General features: G+C 45.8%; 2 protein-coding genes across 3 annotated transcripts in view; one reads left to right on the top strand and one right to left on the bottom strand.

The window, feature by feature from the left end:
* PLEKHN1 (pleckstrin homology domain containing N1) overlaps positions 1 to 25,552 on the top strand; it is a 58,405-nt gene that overhangs the window by 13,395 nt on the left and 19,458 nt on the right. For both annotated transcript variants that reach the window (XM_028740780.2, XM_028740781.2), the window contains exons 3-7: positions 10,581 to 10,727; positions 11,826 to 11,906; positions 15,840 to 15,927; positions 21,364 to 21,488; positions 25,228 to 25,377. In XM_028740780.2, the coding sequence (XP_028596613.1) occupies positions 10,581 to 10,727; positions 11,826 to 11,906; positions 15,840 to 15,927; positions 21,364 to 21,488; positions 25,228 to 25,377 (591 nt within the window). The remainder of the gene's footprint in view (positions 1 to 10,580; positions 10,728 to 11,825; positions 11,907 to 15,839; positions 15,928 to 21,363; positions 21,489 to 25,227; positions 25,378 to 25,552) is intronic.
* Positions 23,131 to 25,552, bottom strand: part of PERM1 (PPARGC1 and ESRR induced regulator, muscle 1) — a 101,772-nt gene continuing 99,350 nt past the window's right edge. Inside the window, exon 4 of the mRNA XM_077931372.1 lies at positions 23,131 to 23,528. Coding sequence (XP_077787498.1) covers positions 23,446 to 23,528 — 83 coding nt within the window. The 3' untranslated portion in view covers positions 23,131 to 23,445. The remainder of the gene's footprint in view (positions 23,529 to 25,552) is intronic.

The following is a 25,552-nucleotide window of genomic DNA, read 5'->3' as shown; positions in this document are numbered from 1 at the left end:
GCCAGCCCATTGCGGGAATAATGCCTGACACCCCTACATTTTCATTGGCACACTATTCTTGCCATTGCCTGCTTAAATGTGGCAACGGAGCTTCTAGGATGCACCAATCCAGGAACTTAACTTTACAGACCCATTCGCACCAACCACCCTTACTCGGATTTCTGCTATTCCAATTGAGACATAATCTGAAGCTGCAATCAGGTTTAGTGAGTTAGTAGGATGTTGCTGGTGGTTTGCGTAAAGCGAATGAGTTCCTATTGGCTTGGAAAGCCTGGGAATGTGGGGGAAGATGAAAATCTGGGTTGCCACTTAATGCCCAGAAGGGCGTCTAATTAAATTTGGGTGTGTGGCTGATTGTAGTAACACACAAAATAAGTAGCATGCTGGGGTGTGTGGGAGCAGGTGGAAGGGGCCGTTTTAAAATATGAATCCAAGTTATTCTCTTGAAAGAGAGCGAGATGTTTTCTCACTTCTGTTGCCAGCACTGTATATGGTGCCTTCAGCAAAGTGCTGCCCTGCAGATGTTTTGGACTCCAAAACATCTATACCGCGATATGTCAGTTTATACTGTAATCCTATATGCCCACTTAAGTGCTACAAAGCCCCATTGAACTCAGTGGGATTTTCTTTTGAGTAGACTTGCATAGGATTATGTGTGTTTATAAAAGGATTCACCAAAAGAGGAGGTTACTTGCTGTGTCTCTGTGTGATTTACTGCAGTGGCCTTTTCTCCTCCTAATCAGCCTTCACTGCGGGTATGTGATAACTGATCTGTTTCGGGTGTGATTGTAGTCATTTGGTCACTCCTGACACAGCAGAATTGTTTGCCTTCAGAGGAGACCCTGCCAGAACCATACAGAAGCCCTGTCGTTCATACTGTTACACAAATCTTTTCAGGTATACGAGTGGAAACATGTTGCCTCCACATATAACCCAGAATTGTGAATTTAATGAAGAAACACTGTGGTATACTTTTGTGGCCACATGTATCTGAACCTCAGAGTATACATGATGTTCTAATTATGGGTTCTGACCCTTTTGGACAGCTTTGTTCTTCTACAGCGGAGAAAGTGGAACACATCAGCCTGTGACTGTGCTAATGAAAGGTTGCCCTTGATAATTAAGCACTGAGAAACTTTAGGTTAAATGCTTCTGTCTGAGGCTTGCATGTGCAATAAATTCCATTCTTGGTCCTGCCTTTGCTCCTCCCTGATCTCTGGGCCCACCGAGAGCCTAAAATGATAAGATGGTTCTCAGTTGCTGATGCTTTTGAAGTTACGTTTGTGCCTCCTCAGGCCACAGCTCTGATACGGTAGCAGGAACTTATGTGCATCCCAGCATTGTTCTGGCATTTTTAAACAGGAAAAAAGTACAAATGGTATCACTTGGGAGAGTCCTGAAAATCACAGCTGTAGATCTGTAATCAGCCCTCCTACACATGACGAGCGAACATCTGCAGCTTTGACACAGTGTGAAAAGCAGTAACTGATATAACGCTAGAACTTAGCAGACATCCAATGAAGCCCAATATTGGAAGATTCAGGACAGGCAAAAGAAAGTACTTCTTTACACACTGTGTAGTTTAACTATGGAATTCACTGCCACAGGAATAGTGATGGACACCAATTTGGGTGGCTTTAAAAGAGGATAATCTGTGCACGCACCATACATTTAAAGCATGCACACCCCTGTAAAGAATCTTTGGGACTGTAGTTTACCCCTCAAAAGCTATAGTTCCCAGCACCCTTGACAAACTACATTTCCTGGGATTCTTTGAGTGTGTGTGGGGCAGTGCTTTAAATGTATGGCGTACTTGCAGCCTTGGACAAATACACGGAGAACAAGGCTATGTGTCGCCACTAGACACGATGGCTATATTCTACCTCTGCTTTCAGAGGCAATATGCTAGGACTCATAGTATCTAGGACTCGCAAGTGAAGAGTGTGTTGTTACACTCTGGTCCTGCATCTGATTGGCCTCATTGAGAACGGGTTGTGGGACTAGATGGGCCACTGGCCTGATTCAGCAGGCTGTTTCTTCAGGGCTCCTCTTACGTTCTTAATTTGGATAATCAGACGTACTAATTATAACCTTAAGGCTGGGGACAATGCAGCACAGGACAATAGGATGCCAGTGGTGGTTGCGCAAGTGGTGCAGATTGCAGGGTGCTATGCCTCTGTTTCAGTGTTGAACCATGGAAAATACTCGAATGAAAAGCACATCCTCTGTGACGAGGAGATGGACATTATCATAACTGTTTATCTTTAGGATGAGTGCACTGTGCATGTGGCAGGAGAGCTTTCAGAGTGTAAAGACCCCTGGGGGAGAGCGCAGCTCGTCTGTGCAGAGAGAGGGGAGCGCATTGCATTCTCCTCTGTGGAATGTCAAGTCTGTGAGGGCTGAGCCCCTGAGAGGTCAATAGAGGGTGAGTTTCGCTCTCACAGTGCAGAGCAGGATGGAATGCTGGAAGCTACATTAGATGTCCACCTTCTTCTCCCTCAGGTGGTTAACCTCTGTCTCAGCTGTACCACTTCAGGATGCTAGTGGGGGATTTCCTTCACAACAATAATTTCCCTGTACATAGAAAATGAGTCCTTGAAAGAAGGGTCCCAGTGCAAGCTTTTCTCTGACATTCCAGGGTTTGCTGAACTTTTCTGTATCGAACAGCGTTCAGTCATGGGAAGCCTGACCTCCAGTCTGTTACCTCAGTAAGAATTAGGCCATTCATCTAGATAAGGGATGGAGAACTTCATTCCCAGAGTTCAAATGTAGCCTTCCTACCTTCTCTATCCGTCCCTTGGGACTTTACCCAGGCTTTCCTTGGGTTGCATCCCTCACTGGCCTTGCTTTGCACTCTCCCTGAGTGTTTTTGCCTGGCTGCAATGCACCCTGGAACTCTGATCATGCATCTTACGTGCCTGGATGGAGGATAGAGAGGGTTTGTGCGTGAGTGCATGGAAACCGCACAAAGGTGAAATTTGCATTCATTACTCCACCCACTTTTGCCTCTGACCCCTCTCACCACTTGCATGTGACCCCAAAAAGGTTGCCCAGAGGGGAATGTGGCTCTTAGTGTGAAAAGGGTTCCCCATCCCTGTTATAAATATGTCAGTTTAGCTGCTGTTCAGTGTATTAGAACCTCTTCTGTTGAGATTCCTTGCATTGCAGGGGGTTGGACTAGATGACCCTCGGGGTCCCTTCCAACTCTACAATTCTGTGATTCTGGATTTGCTCCTTCATGTTTTTCTCCTGCCTTTCCTGGGATATCTGGATAGCACCATCCTCTGAGGTAACTTAGGGTGAGAGAGGGCGACTCACCTAAGCCGACTGAGAGCTCATCCACACTTCATTTTGTGCCACATTTCTAGACACAGGTCTGGGCTTCCCAGGTCCGTGTTTGAGCTTTTATTTTTGTCCTGGAACTTCCCCCAGGAAAGGCCACGTTTTACAACTCAATTGGAGCAAACAGCAATCCACGGAAAACCAATTGCCGTTTGCTCTGATTTAGCAGTAAAATGTGGTTTTCCCTGGAGAAAACGCCAGGACCAGAACAAAACAAAAAATGCCTAGAAAGTGCAAAGCAAAGGTGAGTGTGGATGAGCCTTGAGTGAACTTTGAGACTCAGCAAAGATTTGAAGCTCGGTTTCCTACAACCAAACAGTTCCCCAAAATTGCAGTTGGCGGCGGTTGCCCCAATATCTCTTTTATCTGGGAAAACCTCCCTGCCAGTTGAGCCTTTGTGTTCACAACAGCTTTGTCCTGACTGGCTTGCATTCCCCCCCCCCCCTTTTATCTGTCTCAGAGTTGGCAGGTGATCAATAACCCAGCAGCAAATATTTAATCTCTTTCTCCTCACTTTAATTGCCCCTCAGTGAAATCGTTAATTGTCGTTTAGCAGTTCCCATCTCCAGATACATGCTCACTGATGCCCTGTAGATTCTAATCTGTCCCCCACAGGACAGCTTGAACGGAAAGGTAGCTAACTAACCCTATCTCGCTCTGGTTATAAGGGCAGATATTCCTGGAGAAGCATTCAGTGTGATTCCAAAGCTTGCAATCTGTTCAGCAACAGAGGGCTGTTACACATTACTTCTTTTATATTTTGAATGGCTTTGGGGCAGCTGCGAGGCCTCAGTGTCTGGCAAAGCCTACCGCTGATGCTGTCCGAGCCTTTCTTCAAATCCCTCCTCCCGCCACTCTCACTGTTGACTGGTCACCATTTTAAATTTCCCACAATCCCTTTCATGAACTTTAGGGCATTTCAGGACGTATAAAAGGTAGTTGCCTGGTGCTGATCAGAGGAGCCACAGCTCCAGTAACCTCTACTAAGGAAGCCCAGTAGACCCTCAAGTATGCCGCAGCCCTGACCCTGAGTCTTACTTCCAAGTAAATATGCACAGGATTGCACTATTTGTTTTTGCTTTGAGTTCTACCACCCACAGCAGTGGTAAATGTAAATTATGAATCAGTGGAAACTTGGTGTAGCAGAGATGCATAAGCTTCTGGCTTTCATCTACTGTATATTTTGGAAATACTATATACAGTATCTTTGTTTGCTGTGCATTTGGACAACTCTTAAGATATTGTAACCAGATTTTGCATTATGGCTCCTGAGGTCAAGGAGCAGATTTTCATCTGTGTTTGGACACAGTTGGATGACATTTGAATCAAGTTGGTGGAGTGATCCTTTCAAAAGTGCACTGGTTTTAACCACTGATTCAGAAAGGCACTGATCTTGCAGTTTCTTACAATTCCAAAGTGACACCAGGTTTCTTCAGTGAAGAAGTAGCATATGGGCCTTAATTAAGCCTGGAAATTCAATGTTGGGATTTATGCTTGGAGCATGAGAGGTGATAATAAAGTGCCCTTCTGAACATGTGCAGATTCTCTTACCACTTAGTACAAGAAGCACCTCCCTGGCAGCTTGAGTGAGGAGCAAGTCCCTTGAAATTAAGAGATGCTTGCAGCCACCTCTCTTTTTAGTAACATGTGAGCTGACCCTTAGAAAGCTTCCAATTGTATGAGGAGAAGCTCTGGCTCCACATCTAGACGTGTTCATTGTGGATTTATCCTGGTTTGCTTGCACAAAGTCTTCAGGGAGGTTAGACACATTCATTCCAATTTGTTTGTGCAGAGGTTAGACAACACTACATAAAGCAAATGTTATCCCACACTTCCTCATCACTTTCCTGATTGGGAGGGATTGAATCCAGCCTAAAAGCAAAAACTGTCTGGAAGCACACGGTGATGCTCAAAGGCCAGCAACCTTCAGCATTGATGGAAGTTGACCTAGTAGCAAAAGATAACGTATGCCTCTTGCATTCTTGCTTGAGCTACCTTCCATACCTTAGGAGGTCCTAAGGCATAGATATATGTTTTCTACCATACCACCAAATCCTGCAGCCCAAAGGGTGTTATCTGTCCGAAGGCTTTGAGATGTCTTGATCCAATTAGGCCCAGCTAATGTCAGAGAAACCCAAGATAAAAAGGGCTAGTGGGTAATTAGCACCTTGTCACCAGTTAACTGGTTCCTGTCTAGCTGTTGACGGGTCTCTGAAGTGGCTGTTGCAGAGAGGTGAAGGCCCATTCCTGAGAAGTGAGCTAACCAAAGCACCACCCAGGGCAATGTTGGTCTGGCTAATAACTGCTGAGCCTTCATCTATCAAGGGGGCTCATGCAGCTGTCTCTGTTGGCACCAGTTATTAGAAAGCAGGCATATATGGATTAGGACTGGCTAACTTCAGCGGAACCCTACCCTGCCTGGATTGTGCTATCTGCCTGCCACTTGATCCCACGCTCTCCTTCAGGCTGCAAAAGACTTTTTCCTTTTTGAAGCTAGGACTTTAGTTCGTGCTTTTACTTAGCTTCACTGCATGCGTTTGACGAAGGGGAAGGGAGTACAGTATTGATACTTTCTGACAAGGGAAGAAGGACAACAGCTGAAAGCTGTACAACAAGAGGCATCTTTGTCCTCGGTCCTAGATAAACAGGTTTTGCAGGCTCTTCAAAAACCTCCCCCACCTGTTTGATCAGAGTCACCTGTGGGTCAAAAATGAATGTGTATGTATGCTGAAGAAAAGGATGACTTGTTAAAAACCACCCATTTCCCCACAGGCCTCTTTTGGTTACTGGGAGAAGAGGATGCCATTGGCTTGACCCAGCAGGGCTTTTCAGGTGTTCTTGGAAACAAAACAAAAAGCTGCTAATTTATTCTGCATTTGCCCAAACAGTGGCCATAGGCACTGAGTGTCTGTGCAAACATCATTCAATGAGGGATTTAAATTCTGAGTTGTTCGTAACCTTAGTGCTTGCAAGCAAACAGGACCAGATGGTAGAGCTCTATCTGGACTGTACCATGTTAGACTGGTGGGGCCCCCCATGATCAAATGCCACACATAGCTCAGAGGTAAGAGTACCTGCTTTTTATGCATAAGGTCCCAGGTTCAATCCTTGACATCTTCAGGTAGGACTGGGAATGTCCCCCGCTAGAAACACTGGAGATCTGCTGCCAGTCAGTGTAGAATGTGTGAGCTAGATGGACCGGTGTCCTGATAACGCAGCTCCTTAATGGTCATCCATGTGATACAAATCCCAATACATGCTGATTTAGGGCAATATTCCTCCAGGAATTTTAAAAGTTGCATTGTTTTTATATAGGGCTTCTTCCAGGCTGTCTGTAGTTTGCGGGAGTGATTGAGTCACATACCAGAACTTCAGGTTTGCACATTCAATGTGGATTAAAGAGCTCTGGTGCTCTAGCACAACAAATAAACTTTTAAAAATTGCATATCTTTCTGCTGTTTGAAAAGTGATGGAGAAATGCTTTGAAAGGGATGGATGAATAACAAATGGCAAGGCATATAAACACCCAGCAAGTAAATCAGGATGAACATGGGGTGAATGCTGCTTGCCATATAACATCCCTGTAGACAAATCACCGTAAACACCATGTGTACACGTTACTGGCTTAAAAGGCAGCAAGATCATTGCCCCCTCAGTGTGTTTCACATTGCATTTGCATGTTGTCAAATGCATCAGTGCGATTGAATGTTTTTCCAAGTCACCCTCTTTTTGCCCATGCCAGTGCATGGAGAGATGGTGTGGATGTCTTCATATGGCTTCTGTTTTCAAATCGGATCAAATATGGTTGTGGGGGCGTGTAAAGATTTAGCATATAAAGGCTAATGGGCTTGTAAAGATTTGTGTCCAGGTTGAGAAGGAAAAGCAAGAGCTGTACAAGCAGCTGAGTTCAAAGAATTAGGAAGGGGTGTGTCTACTTGCAGCTCAGCTGCAGGACTTGACTTTCACCCAAGTCTGGTAACCTCTACTTTTGGGGCTCAAATTAAGTTAGCACCTTCTTAAGCCACTTAGCTGGGTTAATCACAATGCTGGATGTGGAGGAGATTAGCCATAGTTTGTTCTTAAGCCCCCTCATTGACTGCTCTCCAGGGTTGTAAGCAGAGAGTCTGGGTTGCAGTAATCAAACCTTAAATCCTTGGCTGGCATGGAGACTGTACAACAAACACACACCCCAGACCACTTGTCCTTTAGGAAAGGCATCTGTGATGAATTTAGGGTTGCCAGCTTTTTTGTTTGGAGACTCTTACCACTCCCTTGATCTGGGCTGGCTCTTGGTTTTAGGGGGCTTGAGAAAATTGGAACATAGGAAGTTGCCTTACTGGTCCATCTAGCTCAATGTTTCCCAGTCGGGGGCTATATATGGCACCTGGGGGCCCCCAGGATATGCCAAGGGGGCCACAGGTGAAAATCACATAAATAGGGGGCCATGGCACAAGGCTAGGTGGCGACAGAGGGAAGTGAGAAGGGGAAAGGGAAAAGGCATTTAAAAAAAAAAAAAATCCTGATTGGCTGGCTGTCGGGGGGTGGCCCACCAGGGCCTAGCGCTCCTTTTTGCCATGTGCATTTTCTTGGAGCAGTCCTGGTTTGTTTCCAGCGGGAGACGGTGATCACTGAGGCTCCCCCAGGTCAGGTAAGTGTAGTGGTAGGGTGGCAATGGGTAGGGCTGGGCGAGCCAGAGCTGCTTGTTGCTGCTGCGAGTGCTCAGCCCGTTGGCAGTGTCTGCCCGGCTCTGCAAGGCGCGGGGTGAAATCCACCCCAGTACTTAGCCGAGTGGGGTCGTCTGGTACTGCTGACTTGCATCTAGCTGTCTACTCAGAAGAAAGCTGCACTGAGTTTAGTGGGCCTTACTCCCAGGTAAGGGTGTGTGGGGCTATAGTGTTTTATTTAGGAAGCCAGGACTCCTCTGAATGACAATATCTTTTTGCACCAGGTCGGTGAGGACCACTTGCTTTTTAAAATTCTCCTAGATATAGAGAACTCCCTGTGTACCTTTTGGCCTGTATTTGGAGGTCTATCCCCTCTGTGTCAAATAACTGGGGTCAAATAAGTGTTGTTTAATTTTTATAATACATGGAAGATGGATATCCTTTGGGAGGTTCTGGACTCTCCTTCCTTAGAGGTTTCTAAGCAGAGGTTGGGTGGCCATCTGTCATGGATGCTTTAGCTGAGTTTCCTACATTGCAGAGGGTTGCACTAGAAAGATGACCCTTGGCAATGGGTCCAGCTCCATGATTCTGTTTTTCTGCTTCAGCAATATTTCATTATGCTCCTATCATTTTATGTAACTGTATTTTGTCTAAATTATAAAAAAACTATAAATAAAACATCTTTTATTTACAAACAGAACATTTAAATAGCTACCTTTCTACTGGTAGGACGGGGTTGCATGGGTGTAGCTAGGATTTTTGTTAGGGGGCAGAACCTCAGATTTGTTTTGATTTTTACATATTGGGGGGGCAGCTTCTTCCCTGCCCCCCATGCTACGCCCATGGGGGGGCCACAGGAAAGAAATGAGGTTGGAAGGGGGCCACGGTCGGGAAAAGGTTAGGGAACACTGATCTAGCTCACTATGATCTGCACTGACTGACATCACATGAAACTAGCACCACGTGTGAAATTCAGTACAGTGGAACCTCGGGTTGCGGACGTAATCCATGATGGAGGCACGTCCACACCCCGCAGCATTCGTCACCTGCAGTGCTGCGTCTGCGCACGCACGCGTGTGACGTGATTTGGTGTTTCTGCACATACGTGAAGTGCGATTTAGCACTTCTGCACGTGCACGAGCGGCGAAACCCGGACATAACCCTTTCAGGCACTTCCGGGTTCCCCGTGGTCCGCAACCTGAAAACACGTAACCTGAAGCGTTTGTAACCCGAGGTACCACTGTAATTGTAGTTCAGCAGGCAACACATTAAAGAATTGAGTCCAGTGGTGTTTGGCTTTTAGGCTCCTAACTGAAGGCCACATTCATACCACTTTAAGCAGTCATGGCTTCCACAAAGAATCCTTGTCAAGGGTACTGAGAGTTGCTGGGGGGGGGTGCCGTTCCCATCCCAAAACTACAATTCCCAGAGTGGTTTAACAATCAGTCCCTCTTCATAGAAGACTCGGGGATGTAGCTCTGCGAGCGGAATAGGGAGTCTCCGAACAACACTCAGCACCCTTGGCAAGCTGTATTTCCCAGGATACTTTGGGGGAAGCCATGACTGTTTAAAATGGGATCATAGTGCTTTAAATGTACAGTTAGTTCTAAACTCAGTTTTACCAGTTGGGAAGCCAGTACAATAAGAAAGAATTGCTGGTTCTTTTGGCCCCCTTCTTCCGTTTTCAAAAGCTTTTCATTAAATTAAATCACCAAAAGAACTTATGCAACCCAACTGAGGTGACATGAAATTACACAGCAATTAACCAAAATAAAGTCATTATAAAAATAACAACCAAACATACATTTATTACCTGCCGTTAGTCTTATTATTTCATATGATTTACATACCGCTTGACTGTAGAAAAAAGGCTCAATGCAGTTTACAGGAAGGATAAAGCAGTAAAAGTGTCACTAAAAGTTTACAACCATAATTTAAAACATGCAGAAAGTTAAAACCACAGTAGATAAGAATAAAACAAATTAAAGCTCATATGAACTTTCTAAATATATGGGTAGGCTTGTCTAAAGAAGAATGTCTATGCCATGTGCCAAAAAGAATAGAGTGAAGGCACCTGCCTGATATCAATACGCAGGGAGTTCCAAAGGGTTGGTGCTGTCACACTAAAAAATAAATTCTTACAGATGAGGTGCAAGTATTATGTGGTGCTTATAAACATACCGATTCCATTCAGTACAGCATATTCCAGGGCAGGATACAACGATTTAAAATACAGTATTAAAATTAGTTAAAACAAATTACATTCATAGGAAATAGTCACCAAAGAAAAAAATTGTGTCAAAACACATTGGGTCCTATTCCACTAACCTTTACTCACAGCAGGCCCATTAAAATTAATGGATCTCACTTTCTCATGTTCATTAATTTCAATGAACCTATTCTGAGTAAAGGTTTGTTGAATGCCATCTTTTTTTAAAAAAAAGCAACCTGACTGGTTCTGAAGGGTTTGATCTCCTGTTGTGATGAGCCATTTTTGACTTTTTAGTTATTATTATTATCTTAATAGAAATGCTATATTTCTAACTTTTTTTTTTTTTTTTTTTTTTTTTGCAGAACCTCACCAACCAGGAAAATGAGAAGGAAAATTTTGACCAGCGTTTCCCAAACCTGTTCAAGAAGGGAAGGAGGAAGACTGTGGTGCGGAACCTGGGGAAGATTATCTATTACTCCAAGGTCAAGTTTAAATTTCAGCAGTGTCAGGTGAGTTCTGCAGAGGAGGAAAGGCAGATGCCAAAAGTTGCTTTGAGAGGAGGAACGCCAAGGCTGCGTAGATACAAGATTCTAAACTATACATTTACAGCACTATCGTGCCATTTTAAACAGCCATGGCTTCTTCCAAAGAATGATGGGAACTATAGCTTGTGCTGTGAGTTGTTAGGGTGCCCTTATTCTTATCACAGAGCTACAATTCTGAGTTGCCTGGGAAGGATTGATTGCTAAACCACTCTGGGAGAGGAATGGAGTCTCCTAACAACTCTCAGCACCCTTATCAAATGACAGTTCCCAGAATACTTTGGAGGAAGCTATGATTGTTCAAGACGGCATGGTACCGCTTTCAGCATATAATGCAGATGCAGCCTAAATTTCTGAATGGCCAGTCTGGTGCCTGTTAGTTTATGATATTCTTGCAAAGGATGCAGGACTGTGTGGGCTTTGAATCTGATCCAGCAAGGCATTGCTTAAGCAGTGGTGCAGAATCAGGATCACTTAATCAAGTAGGATGTCCTGAGCTGCCCCTCTTGCCCTGTATGTTTAATACACACCATTGGGCCATGGAGACTAATGTAACAACAACAACAACAACAACAATAATAATAATAATTTATTATTTATACCCCACCCATCTGGCTGAGTTTCCCCAGCCACTCTGGGCCGCTCCCAATCGAGTGTTAAAAACAATACAGCATTAAATATTAAAAACTTCCCTGAACAGGGCTGCCTTCAGATGTCTTTTAAAGATAGGATAGCTGCTTATTTCCTTCACATCTGAAGGGAGGGTGTTCCACAGGGCGGGCGCCACTACCGAGAAGGCCCTGTCTGGTTCCCTGTAACCTCACTTCTCGAAATGAGGGAACCGCCAGAAGGCCCTCGGCCACACCATAAATTTTAAACACTGCCCTTTTCTCCTCCTTTCTGTTGAATTGTGTATAGTTTCTTCCTTCTCTTTATGCTATTAGAGCGTTAAATTTTACTAATTTTAAGTCTCCTTCAGTCCCAGAAGGCATTTTTGAAGGACATAATGTTAAAGATCTCTGGCCCCTGGAAATACATTTTTTTAATGTGTTCATTCTGTTGTAGGAGATGAACGACTGCTACCTGGAGCTCTTTCAAGCCTACCTCTATTTTCAATCCCTCGGTCCAAATGGACTCACCTATCAGGTAAAGGATGGCAGACTCCTAACACATCATAAGAATGCAAGACGAGCCTGCTGGATCAGGCCAGTGGCCCTTCTAGCCCAACATCCTGTTCTCACAGTGGCTTTGCAAGCTGGACATGAGCGCAGCAACACTCTGTCCACCAGCAATTCACAGAAACTGGTATTCAGAGGCATAAATCTGAATAAATAAATCGTTTCTGAGTTCCCTCTGCCAGAGATGCAGATAAACAATCCCTGCAATGACTTACTGTTTCCCATGGTTATCCAAGGCAAATGAGTTTGTCACTGCATGCTTGTGAATCATGCAGCAAACCAAGACAAGGGAAAAAGCACTTTTGGATCTCAAAGCCTCTTGCCTTTGCGGGTGCATTCAGGGCGCAAAACCTCCCCAGACCTCTCTTGACATTGCTGAGTCATGCCTTTTCCATTCTGCCTGGTCCTGGTCTTCCAAATAACCACTGTAAAGTGGATTGACCTGTCTTTTCACAGAGAGTAGATGTTTTGAGAATTATTTCTTCTGTGGACCCATGGGAGAGCAATCCCAGTGCATTGTGGGGAATTTACTTGAGAACTAATTTTTTTGTGGCATGACAAAACCTACGTATCCTGTGCTTTCATTTGAAATTGCCATTAGGGTTATTTCTGTTTATATTGACCCACAGACCATAAACATCAAATGACTGCATAGGTGGCGAACCTCATGCCCAAGGTTCAAAAGGGCTTCTCTATCTGACCATTGAAATTCTTCCAGGCCATATCGCTCAGTGGCCCTGCTTAGCAGCCCAAGTGTTTTTGCCTGGCTAAAATGTGTGCTTGAACTCTGATAAGGTGGAGGATAGAGAGCCCACTTTGCAAAAGTAGCTTTTACAGGCTACTATTTTTGCTTCTGGCCCCACCCACCACTGGCCCCAGTCCCTTGGAAGGTTGCCCCAAACGGAATGTGGCCCTCTGGCTGAAAAAGGCTCTCCACCCCCTCCCACCCGGTATAGCCAACACTGAGCTAGACAGACCAGTGGTCTGACTCTGTATAAGGCAGCTTCCAATGTCCTCCAGGCTGAATCACAATGAGTCACCTGTTGCAAAGAGTCCATAACAGTTTTATTTGCTCCCCTACTGTTTGTGTCAATTATGCCTCCTTCTTGGGTAGCATCAGGTCATTATTCAAATAGATACCATCGTGGGAATAACTCATGTGTCTGGTTTGCACAGAATGGCCTGGGTTTCACAGAACACTAAGCCAGACCGTGGCTAAGCATGAGTGAGCAAGCGTGTGGGTACTCAAAGCTAAAAATCACAGCCGCTTCGCTCCTGCCTCTGACTTGATTGGTGTAGTTATCTGGCTTCACAAAGGCAGGTCCCTGTCTCCAGTATCTTAGAGCTGTGTTTAAAAAATTGTATACAGAACCCTAGAGATGCCCGATCAGCACGGAAGGGGAGCTTTTCAGCCCCTGTGTGCTCCAAAGCTAAGCTTTTGGGAAAACTGAAAGCATCCAGGTGCTTCAGTTTCAAGATAATTGTACAGTGGTACCTCGGGTTAAGTACTTAATTTGTTCCAGAGGTCCGTTCTTAACCTGAAACTGTTCTTAACCTGAAGCACCACTTTAGCTAATGGGACCTCCTGCTGCCGCCGCGCCGCCAGAGCACAATTTCTGTTCTCATCCCGAAGCAAAGTACTTAACCCGAGGTACTATTTCTGGGTCAGCGGCGTCTGTAACCTGAAGCGTATGTAACCCGAGGTACCACTGTATCCTAATTCTGTTAACATGCAATGGAATATATTGGAGCACTCCAAATCATTTGGTCATACACATGGACAGAAAATAATAGATCTAGCAGAATGGCTACACATGGAGATCTGCATTGATTGTTGCATAGCATCCCTAATTGTATAATTGTAAGATTTATTGTATAATCCAAGAAGGGGTGTGGCTGCGGCTATCATGAAAGGGATTGTGCACTTCTGAATTTGCCACTACACTACTGCCCACTGTGCTGCTTAGCTTGCCTGAAGTTTTGCTCCAGGCAAGCTATGAGCTGTAACCAGAGTTTGTTCTTGGTTTGCTGCTTATGGTTTGTCTGGAGAAGATAAAAAACTACGAGCCCAGTTTTGGATGTAATACTAAGCCAAATCATTGTTTAGCTCCAGGTAGTGGGGCAGCAGCAGGACTGGGGAAGGAGCAAGGCAGTCAGTTTTTGCTCTAACTACACGCCGCCCCCCACTTGCTCACACTTAGCTGTGATTTGGGCTAGAGTTACACAGGAACTGGGCCAGTCGTTACATCTGTAAAGGTAAAGGTACCCCTGCCCGTACGGGCCAGTCGTTTCTGACTCTAGGGTTGCGTGCTCATCTCGCTCAAGAGGCCGTGAGCCGACGCCGTCTGAAGACACTTCCGGGTCACGTGGCCAGCGTGACGAAGCTGCAGCTGGCGAGCCAGCACCAGTGCAGCACACGGAAACACCGTTACCTTCCCGCTATAAAGCGGTACCTATTTATCTACTTGCACTTAAGGGTGCTTTCGAACTGCTAGGTGGGCAGGAGCTGGGACCGAACGACGGGAGCTCACCCCGCCGCAGGGATTTGAACCGCCGACCATGCGATCAGCAAGTCCTAGGCACTGAGGTTTTACCCACAGCGCCACCCGCGTCCCACATTACATACACATTACATCTGTACCATATATTTAAAGCATCCTATGCCACTTCAACAGGGACGCGGGTGGCGCTGTGGGTAAAAGCCTCAGCGCCTAGGGCTTGCCGATCGAAAGGTCGGCGGTTCGAATCCCCGCGGCGGGGTGCGCTCCCGTTGCTCGGTCCCAGCGCCTGCCAACCTAGCAGTTCGAAAACACCCCCGGGTGCAAGTAGATAAATAGGGACCGCTTTCTAGCGGGAAGGTAAACGGCATTTCTGTGTGCGGCTCTGGCTCGCCAGAGCAGCGATGTCACGCTGGCCACGTGACCCAGAAGTGTCTTCGGACAGCGCTGGCCCCCGGCCTCTTGAGTGAGATGGGCGCACAACCCTAGAGTCTGTCAAGACTGGCCCGTACGGGCAGGGGTACCTTTACCTTTACCTTTATGCCACTTCAACAGTCCTGGCTTCCCCCAAAGAATGCTGGGAACCGTAGTTCGTTCAGGATCTCCTAACAACCCTCAGCACCCTTAGTAAAGGTAAAGGGACCCCTGACCATTAGGTCCAGTCGTGGCCGACTCTGGGGTTGCGGTGCTCATCTCGCTTTATTGGCCAAGGGAGCCTGCGTTTGTCCGCAGACAGCTTCCGGGTCATGTGGCCAGCATGACTAAGCTGCTTCTGGCGAACCAGAGCAGCGCACGGAAATGCTGTTTACCTTCCCGCTGGAGCGGTACCTATTTATCTACTTGCACTTTGACGTGCTTTCGAACTGCTAGGTTGACAGGAGCAGGGACCAAGCAACGGGAGCTCACCCCACCGCGGGGATTCGAACCGCCGACCTTCTGATCGGCAAGTCCTAGGCTCTGTGGTTTAACCCACAGCACCACCCTCAGCACCCTTAACATGCTGCAATTGCCAGGATGCTTTGTTGGAAGTTGTTGTTGTTGGCACCCATCTGTTTCGAGAGACAATGGAGTACACCTCTGGGGGTGAAGTCAAACTGCTGCATCAGCAGCACTGAAGTGCCCTCTCTGGGGGGGGGGGTTTAAGCCTGGGCAGTGTGTATGGAGGCCTTGGGCTGCCCAGACAACAAGACCCCCCTCTCGGTCTCACTGTTGGTGGTCCAAAGGAAAGCAGAGCAATATGTTTAGCACCAGCTTGTGCTGCAGGAGTTGCTGGAAGGAGGCATACAAAGCGCCATCCAACCAAAGCCTGACTCCATTCTGATACACTTCTGGATTTTAAAGGGGAGTTTTGGTAAACACAGTTGGGTTGACAGATATAAGATTGTTACATTCTCTTTTCACAGGGCTTGGTGCCTCTCAGAGAAATTCAGCTGAACGAGCTTGAAAACCCAAAGGGCGCCCAACAGGAGATGCATGCTTTTCAAATTACAGGTGAGAGCAGGCCACTCTTTGACGTACCTATTTTTGGTATGACGTCATTTTCTGTGGTGACTGTGGGATGAATGCTTTCCTTAGGAGGTGCTTTTTCTTAAGTGGGAGAGAATAGGTGGTGGTGGTGAAATGCTTTTGCAGTGCAAAGTGGGAACCTACAGAATAGCTGGTGTCAGTAGGGCTGAAACGGGTGTGTGTCGGGGAAATTTGGGGTTGTGCTGCAAAACTTTTGCAATTGTGAAACGAGCAAAACCAAAAATAACTTACCACCCAAGGTCTGTAGGGAAGGAGATGTATTTCTGGTATCTGGGGCCTAAGTCATTTAAACACTTACATGAGCACCTTGAATTGGTCCCGGCAGGTTCTTTCTAACTGCCTTATGTTCCTAGCCAACCTTTTAACTTTGACTTCCACCGGCTACTTTTAATCTATGCTATATCTCCTCTAAACAACACAAATTGACAGCTACTATTTTAGGGCTCATTCACACTTCCTTTTTACCCCATCCTTTCTAGGCACAGGTCCACCCAAATGCTGCTCTTTTTTTTGCCCTGCCCCTTTCTCCAGAAAAACCACTCTTTAATGCTGAATCGGAACAAATGGCAATTCAGGTTTTCTGCTGGCTGTCGTTTGCTTCGATTCAGTGGCAAAGAATGGGTTTTCACAGGAAAGCACTGGGGCAAAAATAAAAGTGCCAAAACGTGGAGCTTTACAGAGCAGGCCTGTGTCTAGAAATGCGGCAGAAAAGGAAGTCTGGATGGGCCTTTAGTTTGGACGTGTTGGCCCTCTCCAAAGACATAAGCATTGAAATCCAGCTGCTGTTGCCAAAACACATCTGGCCTAGAAGCACGTAGGCAGTGCCAAGACACCCACTCATCGGCCTTTGTCTGAGTCCACAATCTTTATCGGGTTCTCTTTCTCTCTCTGACTACGTCCTGCTTTTAAACAATCATTCTTGGTAGCTGAGCAGCAGTTGCTGCAATTCAGGAATGACTAAGCCCTTGGAGGCACTGAACAGACAGGTTGCTGTCCCAGGAAGGGTTGGCTGACTGACACGGCCACATAACTTGGCTTTCCTGATAGCATCTGCTTGTAGTCTTGTTAGTCTAGGGGTATGATTCTCGCTTTGGGTATGAGAGCTCCTGGGTTCAAATCCCAGGTGAGCCCCTGGGAAAGGGAAGTCACGCTTCTTGGGGAGGGAACGTAGCTCAGTGGTAGAGCATCTGCCTTGCATGCAAAAGGTCCGAGCTTCAGTCCCCAGCAACTCCAGGTAGGCAGGGAATGCCCCTTGCCTGAAAACTTGGAGAGTTGCTGCCAATCAGTGTAGAGAATACTAAGGCAAGCTGGTGTAGAATGTGGCAACCAGACTGCTGATGGGGGCATCTGGCTGACAACATGAGACACCATTGTTAAACAACTGCACTGACTATCCATCTGCCCAGCTAGGTTCAAAGCCCTTGCATTAATAAACAAAGCCCTGAGTAGCTCAGGTCTAGGGTACCTTAAAGACCACCTGAACCCTTATATCCCAGCTTGATCACTGAGGTCATTGGTTGTTCCTTGAGTTGGCGAGGCTCATTTGACAAAAAAATAACTGAGCCTTTAGTGTCATCAGCCCAGTATTATGAAACACTCTGCCAATAAATATTCAGCAGGCGTCCTCTGTTTCAACATTTAAATGCCTGCTGAATTTTTTTCCTATTCCATCAGGCTTATGCAGTCAATTAAGTACACATATTTTCATAATGTAGCTGATTTTTGAGTTTTAACTTTTTTTGTGTAGCTTTTATTATATGGCTTCATATTCTTTAACCACTCTGATTATTTTTTAAATGAATAGTGGAATATAAATATTTTTAAAATAATCAAACTGTAGTTTACCCCTCACAGATCTACAGTTCCCCAATGCTCTTAGCAAATTACATTTCCCAAGATTATTTGGGGGAAGTCATGTGCTTCTAAATTGTATGGTCTGTATGCAGCCTCTGTCTTAGTTCCAAATTCAAACAGGTCATGGAGAGACTCTTCTACATGTTAAGGCAGGGAGAAGAATCCATTTTTGAGCTTTGGGAGGGAGGAGCAGGGGTAGAGAGATGACGGCACACTACCTACATAGGTTTTGAGTCACTAGGCTGCAGCAGCTTGCCCAAATTCAGGAATCATCCTGATATGCAAAATGGGCTTGAGAAATTGGGTACAGTCTGAGGTTTTGCAGGCACTGTGTTACTAAGCACCTGGGCTCATGGAGAGGGTGTGAACTTTTCCCCTCTGCAATCTAAAAAATCACAAGGCATGCCTCCTCCTCCACCTCCCCTTAAGGGCAATTCCACTGAAAAAGAAAGTTAGAAAATGAAAATGAAGGGGTGGGGGTGGGGCGGTGTTCTCATTTCCCTAGCAGAAAAAGAAAAGTTCACATGAGAAGTTCCAGGGATGAAAGGAGAATAGTTCTATTCTGCTAGCCTTGAGGTAGGTTGGGAAGATGAGCAGACGACTGCAGTAGCTCAGTCAGTAGAGCATGAGACTCTTAATCTCAGGGTCATGGGTTCAAGCCCCACGTTGAGCAAAAAGATTCCTGCATTGCGGTGGGTTGGACTAGATGACCCCCCATGTTCCCTTTCCATCTCTACTATTCCATAACTATGATCTCCAGGTGAAGCAGGAAAAATCTCACAACAAACCTGTGAAACAGGCTAGGCGGTGAGAAAGGAGCTGACCCAAGAGCACATAGTGAGCTTAATGGTTGAGTGAGGATTTGAACCCAGGTCTTGCCAGAAGGAGAGCAGATCTATGACTGGGAGTTATTTTTACCATGCCACTGTTATGGTATAATACCATAATGTGTTGTGCTGTAGTGTAACAAAAACCATAATAAAAATGCTTAAGGACAATAAGGCTAACGGGACAACTCCCCACTAAAAAAATAACCAAAACAAAACCCTAAGTAGCTCAGTGATGGCTCAGCATGTTCAGTTGCCACAGAATACTGAGCATCTGTTAGGGGGAGAATGGAATGGAGTATATTGGAAAGAGCACAACTAGTTGGTGGGCTGGAACACTGAACGGGAACACTCTATGCCACAACATTTTGCTGAAGTTCTCACATTTCTAACCGGTGCCGATATCAAGAGAATTTATATACTCTTGTAAGGCAAAGCATTGCAGCAGTACAGCAGACACATACCCCCACTTCTCTCTGCTTCAATTCCCCAGTTGGCACCACATAAAGTGAATTGTATTTTTCCCTGACTCCCAAAGATATTGCAAAGCCAAATTAATCAGTGTTTGCGCTGAGCACGCTGCCACAGAAACCTCCCCAGAAGGCCAAAGTACTCATTCTGCTGATAATGATTTGTTATGACGGCTTGCTGAGTGTCAGCTTATCGCAAGGCTCCAAGCACTGCCATTCAGGTCGTTTCAAAGCGTGCCTGGTATTTGTTTTAACAAGAGGCGGGGCAATGAATGATGGGTAGCTGAGCATCGGTCAGACTGGAAGTGGGAGGTTAATATTGCTCTGGCGCTTATCGTAATGACCGGACAAGGGTGTGTGAGCGGCTGCAGCAGGCAGAGGCAGCTGGGAGGACAGGATCCAACTCCAGCCAGACATTTAGTGGTGGATTTATACTGGATCACCCACACATCATTTGATTCTTACCCAATGCTACCACATTGCTGCCACATGGAAGAGCATACTTAGGCTATAATTCAACAAAGGCTGCAAACTCCTGTTCACTGTGTACAAACGTGTTGGCCACAATCCACATCTATCCTATAGTTTCTTGAGAAGTATGTGTTTGGTACATTTCTCCCTCCCCCTCCCCAAAATCAGTTTTCATCCAGTTTGGAAAAATAAGCCATATGGAGATATCCTGGCCCCCTTTTCACCTGCTGGTGTGGACCAACAGCAGGCAACATGGAAATGCAGCAGACTGTACCAAAGTGTTCAAAGGGCATGCAAATGCTATTTGAAAGGCAGCATTAAAAAGAAACCTTGCTGTGTTTTAAACCAGTTATGTGTGCCCAGCTAAAAACAAATGTGGTATGAAAGTGGTGGTATGAAATTGTTACAGGCTTTGAGCAGGAAGCTACAGATATGCCGTGACTTGTTTATAAAGTGGTATCACAGTGTTTTGCATGTATGGTTTTGAATGTGGCCCGGTCCTGATTCTCAGTATGCAGGGAGATTGGAATGTGATGGATCCTGCAGTTATGCAACTTGTGCAGATGTAATGGTAATAGTGCAAGCCAGGAAGTGCTCTACCATGTAATTTCCTGAGTGTATTATCTCAGTGGGCGCCTCTGGACAACTTGATTATTGAACCTTAATCCTGATTTGTTTGCAGGGAGGCTTGACAACTTGGGCTACCTAATGAGCAATCTCATTCTGATTTGCTGGTGGGGAGGTTAGACAGCATTGCAGCAAAGCAAGAGTTACCCTTAGTTACCCTTACACTTTCCAGTCTGTAAGAACATAAGAAGAGCCTGCCGGATCGCTGTGGAAAAAGGATGCTGGGCTAGGTGATCCACTGGCCTAATCTGGCAGGCTCTTCTTAGGTTATCAAGTCCAGCATCCTGTTCTCACAGTGGCCAGCCAGGTGCCCCAATGTGAAACCCAAATGCAGGACCTGAGTGCAACAACCACTTCCCCCTCCTGCGGTTTCCAGCTACTGATATTCAGAAGCATTGCTGCCACCACCAGAGAGATAGAACATAGCCACCAGGGCTGGCAGCCATTGCTAGCCTTTTCCTCCGTGAAATTTGTCTAATCCTCTTTTAAAGCCATCCAAGTTGCAACTTTCTGTCACTTCTCTTATCGTAAAAAGTTTCGTCTTTCTGCGGGGTGGGCTCCCAACCAGCTGTAATTCGCAGCCTGAATTTTCATCATCATCATCATCATCATCATTATTATTATTTTATTTTCAAATTTTATTTCTTTATTTTGTTTAAGTTATTAGTACATAAAACAACAACAACAAAAAAGAAAGAAAAATAGAGAATTTTCTGGTATGGTGGTACCTCGGGTTAAGTACTTAATTCGTTCCGGAGGTCCGTTCTTAACCTAAAACTGTTCTTAACCTGAAGCACCACCTTAGCTAATGGGGCCTCCTGCTGCCACCGCGCCGCCGGAGCACGATTTCTGTTCTTATCCTGAAGCAAAGTTCTTAACCTGAAGCACTATTTCTGGGTTAGCGGAGTCTGTAACCTGAAGCGTATGTAATCTGAAGCATATGTAACCCGAGGTACCACTGTACGTGATTGAACCCCGTTTGGAAATAGTAACCACCTGGAAATGGTTACTTATCATCTTATTATCTTATCATCAAGCTTAGCTTCTCCCCAAGCTCCCTCGGAAGGGTTTTTTAAGACCATCCAGCCCGCGTCTTGCATTGTATGTTCAACCTGTTAACATGCCCCCCTTTGTGTCCTTCGCCTTTCTAGGTCCCTTGCTGAACCCCCTGACAGTCTACTGCCCCAACAGGTCTGAGTTGAAGCGCTGGCTCTACCACTTGGAGAAGCAGATCCATCTAAATGGAGGGAGCTTTGACATGCCTTTCCTTGCTCAGGTGAGTGCTTTGGGGATGGCCTGCATGCCAGCAGGGTGAACATGTAAAAATCAGAGTGACGGCCGGAGATTATAATTCCTGTTCTAATCCAACCTCTCCTCCCTTGCCCTGACATTGATCTGACTGTAGAATCTCACAAAACAGCAAGATGAGTTTGATGGGTTGCTGAATTACACACCCAGACAGTGGCGTAGCGTGGGGGGTGCAGGGGGGGCCGGCTGCACCGGGCGCAACATCTGGGGTTAGGGCAAATCCACGGGTTAGGGGGCGCAAATCCACGGGTTAGGGGGCGCAAATTACTTGCCTTGCCCCGGGTGCTGATAACCCACGCTACGCCACTGCACCCAGATAACAAGATCTCTGCTTAGGTGTAAGTTTGTTGCTAGGTACGTAGAGGACTTTTGGCAGAAATTTATATACAGTCTGCATACAGTGGCGTAGCGTGGGGGGTGCAGGGGGGGGCGGCCACACCGGCCGCAACATCTGGGGTTAGGGCAAATCAACAGGTTAGGGGGCGCAAATCCACGGGTTAGGGGGCGCAAATTACTTGCCTTGCCCCGGGTGCTGACAACCCACGCTACGCCACTGTCTGCATATGTTAATTTATACATGTAAATGCAAGTGTGTGTGTGTGTGTTGGGGGGGGGGGAGATCTCTGGTTCTTTCTGTCAGGGCTCACTCCAACCTATGGGGTGCCAGCAGAATTTTCAGGGCTCAGTATTTATGTACACATTAACGTCTAACATGGCCTAAGCCACGAAGGGCTGTAGTTCTGTGGCAGAGCATCTGCTTTGCATGCAGAAGGTCCCAGGTTCAGTCTCCAGCATCTCCAAGTAGGGATAGGAATGTCCCCTGCTTGAAAACCCTGGAGAGCTGCTGCCAGTCAGTGTATACAATACTGAACCAGAGGGACCAGTGATCTTTCTTTTTCTTTCTTTCTTTCTTTCTTTCTTTCTTTCTTTCTTTCTTTCTCTCTCTCTCTCTCTCTCTCTCTCTCTCTCTCTCTCTCTCTCTCTCTCCCTTCTGCCTTTCTACCCCATCCATCTATTATGTGCACCTACAACCCCTCTGTCATCAGTCAATAACATCCACAGGAGATCTGGGTTCTGACACAAAAGAGTTGGGGCTAGCCCCCAGAATGCCCATGTTCTGTAGGAACAGTGGAATAAGAAGCAGGCTTATCAATGCTGCTCCCAGTCTGTATTGTAGGGGTGGGGAGTCTCTGGCTTGTGGGCCAGTCTTGGTCTGCTAGTGGGTGAGGTTTGGCTTGCAAGGGCATTTCCCCGAACCATGCCCAAGAGTGGACATCAAAGTTGGCCGCAGGTTGTGTGGGGGCTGATAAAGATCTGGCCCACTAGGCCAAAAAAAAAGTTGCTGTATTGGATTTGTAATTGATTTTTTTAAATGAAATGGTTGGGTTTTTTTACTGTGGTTATATATGGAATTGCTTTTATGTTTCTGTGTACATTGAATTGTTCAACCACAGGGAACTGTTTTTAAACTGTTTCCACATACGGAATTGCTTTTAATTGTTTGTTGTGGGTGTCTTTACTGTGACATTGCTTTGGGATATTTTATGGGAAGTGATTCATAAAACAGAATCAAATAAATAAACAAACAAATACTTCCTAGTAAAGCTAACAAAGTGCTGAAAATGTTTGTCTGGAACACCCAAGGCAGCTCATTCTGCAACCGATTTGAAACCCCTTGCAACTCCCTTACCCCCCTGCTGCCCCGCTGCCTCTCATGCCACAGGCACAGCCCTTTTCTGGGTGGGGATCCGAGGGGTTTTTATCTTTTCCTGAAACAAAGGCTTAGTCAGCGTGGGAAATGATGAGTTAGCAAGGCAAACTGGAAACCAGCCCGGAACCAGCAGCTGTGAGGTGCGGGTGGTGAGGGAGGAAGGACTCAAACACAGGTGAGGCCTGGTGGTTTTGTTTTTGCCCCTGTAAATACCTTAGCAGAAAAACTCTTCTGTGCTGTGAAACTGGCTTCTTTCGGTCTGTTTCCCAGGGTGAGCAATCCTTTCCCGGACAGTATCTGGGGGGAGAGAGAAAGAGAGAGGGAGCAGGTTAATTGGGGGGGGGGGGGATTTTCCCCCATTCCTCACTATTTCCAGGCTGGCTCTGTACAGCTCAGTCATTGTTGCAGTTGTTGCTTCCATAGCTGTATAAAGGGGGAAGTGTTCCAGGTTGAAAAACAGTTTGTCACAAAAGAATTTGAAGCGGAAACCAGGATAACTGGTTTTAGATCCTATTTATTTTCCTCGAGTGTCTTTTTAGGGAAGTCAGTCGACAGTGGGCAGGTAGCGACTGTGGCATGCTATCCGCACATTATCTCAAAGTATGTTTCCACCAAAATGTTCTAACTACAGTGAAACAGAAAATGGAATATATGCTTGTTTTAAAAGAAAGAGCGTACTGCAGTAATAATGGCAGATATACTTGGTCTCGAATGCCTGCCTGGGTATCTCTTAAATAGTGAAACAGCTCAGATGCACAACTCAGATATACCAGAAGCTTCTCTGCGTTCAGAATTGTGGGCCCAGTTTTACAGAAGGCCCTCCTAGTTGAGATCCGACAGCCTCCCTCCCTGTTGAACTTCCGACGCCCACTGAAGATCTTTTTTTGTTGTTGCTGTTCCAGTAGGCATTTCAACTGAAGTCCGATTTCATCGTTTTAACTTATTTTTACCTTTTCTGTACTATATTTCTTGTATGCAGCTTAGAGACGATTGCAGTTAAGCAGCACATTTTTTTTTAAGTAAATAAAAAATGTAAAAACAAATCAGTTAATAATTTCATATCGTTTGACATCTATGATCCCTAAGCGGTTTATCTTAACACCAAAATATACTTACCACAAAAAAATCAATAAAACAATAAATAAATAACAGAATGGCACATTAAAACTTTACAGTATGGAGAAATGCTGCAAAAAATGTGGAAATCCCCCCCCTAGTGGCGTTTAAAAGCAACCATTATTTGCAGCTGCCGAGCATGTTCCTGAGGGCAGGTGCCACCACCAAAAAGTCCCCACTTCTGCAGTGCCGTGAGGCCCAGAAGCTACAGCTGGTCAGGTGGGGAAATGCTGCAGCCATATTGTTGCCGGGGACAAACTACTGCCAGCCCATAGCACCAGTTCTCAAAAGCTTGCACTGGGTGACTATAATAAATCCTTGTATTAATTTGCAACACCCTTAATGGCTTGGGTGCAGGATACCTTAGGGACCACCTGATCCCTTATATCTCTGCCCAATCACCAAGTTCTTCTGAGGACCCTCTAATAGCTATTCTCTATGTCTCAGACACACAGCGTTCACTTCACCAGAAGTGTTGTGGGTCCAACTCTGTGGAGCTCCCTCGCAGCTGAGGTTAGAGAGGCCCTCACTTTGCTGAACCTTAGGTGCTGGACAAAGACTTTTCTAGCTCAGCAGGCATTTTAAGGAAGGTTACTGTTTTTAGGACTGATTTTATCTGTTGTATTGTTATTTTTTAATTGTGTTCACTGCTTAGAGACTTGGCGTGATTAAAGCAGTATATTAATTGCTTAAATAAACAAGTTTTCAAAATAGAAAATATTATTTATTTGAGCTATTAGTATACCACTTAATCATGCCAAGTCTCTAAATGGCATACTACAGATATAGTGGTCTTGCCGGCAAGCCACCCATTGTGCTCAGCACTGAGCCAAGGCGGACAGTTCTGTGTCCTTCATTGCTGTGCTTCCTTCCCCTTTAGAACGAATGTAAGCAGAGCTCCATCAGAAGAGAGCAGCTGAGGTGGTCTGTGCAGAATGCTGCTGTGCAAGAGTGGAGAGGCACCCAGCGGGAGTCTCTAGGCGACATCCTTTGCGTCTCTAAAGTGAAGCTGCAACACTTGCCCTTCCAGGTAGGATCCTTGATGACCAAGGCTTCATCCACACCACACAGAGTATATTTAAGTTTCATCATTTATTTATTTTTTGCTGCTAGTAAATTCCAGTGATTGACACAGCTGATTGGTATAGGAGCTGTGGTCCTGCAAACTGCTTCCCTTGACAAACGTCAGGAATTTTATTATAATT

This window comes from Podarcis muralis, chromosome 7, assembly GCF_964188315.1.
Source record: "Podarcis muralis chromosome 7, rPodMur119.hap1.1, whole genome shotgun sequence".
Lineage (NCBI taxonomy): Eukaryota > Metazoa > Chordata > Lepidosauria > Squamata > Lacertidae > Podarcis > Podarcis muralis.
Note: the sequence above shows the minus strand (reverse complement) of the source record. Positions and strands in the feature narration are given on the sequence as shown.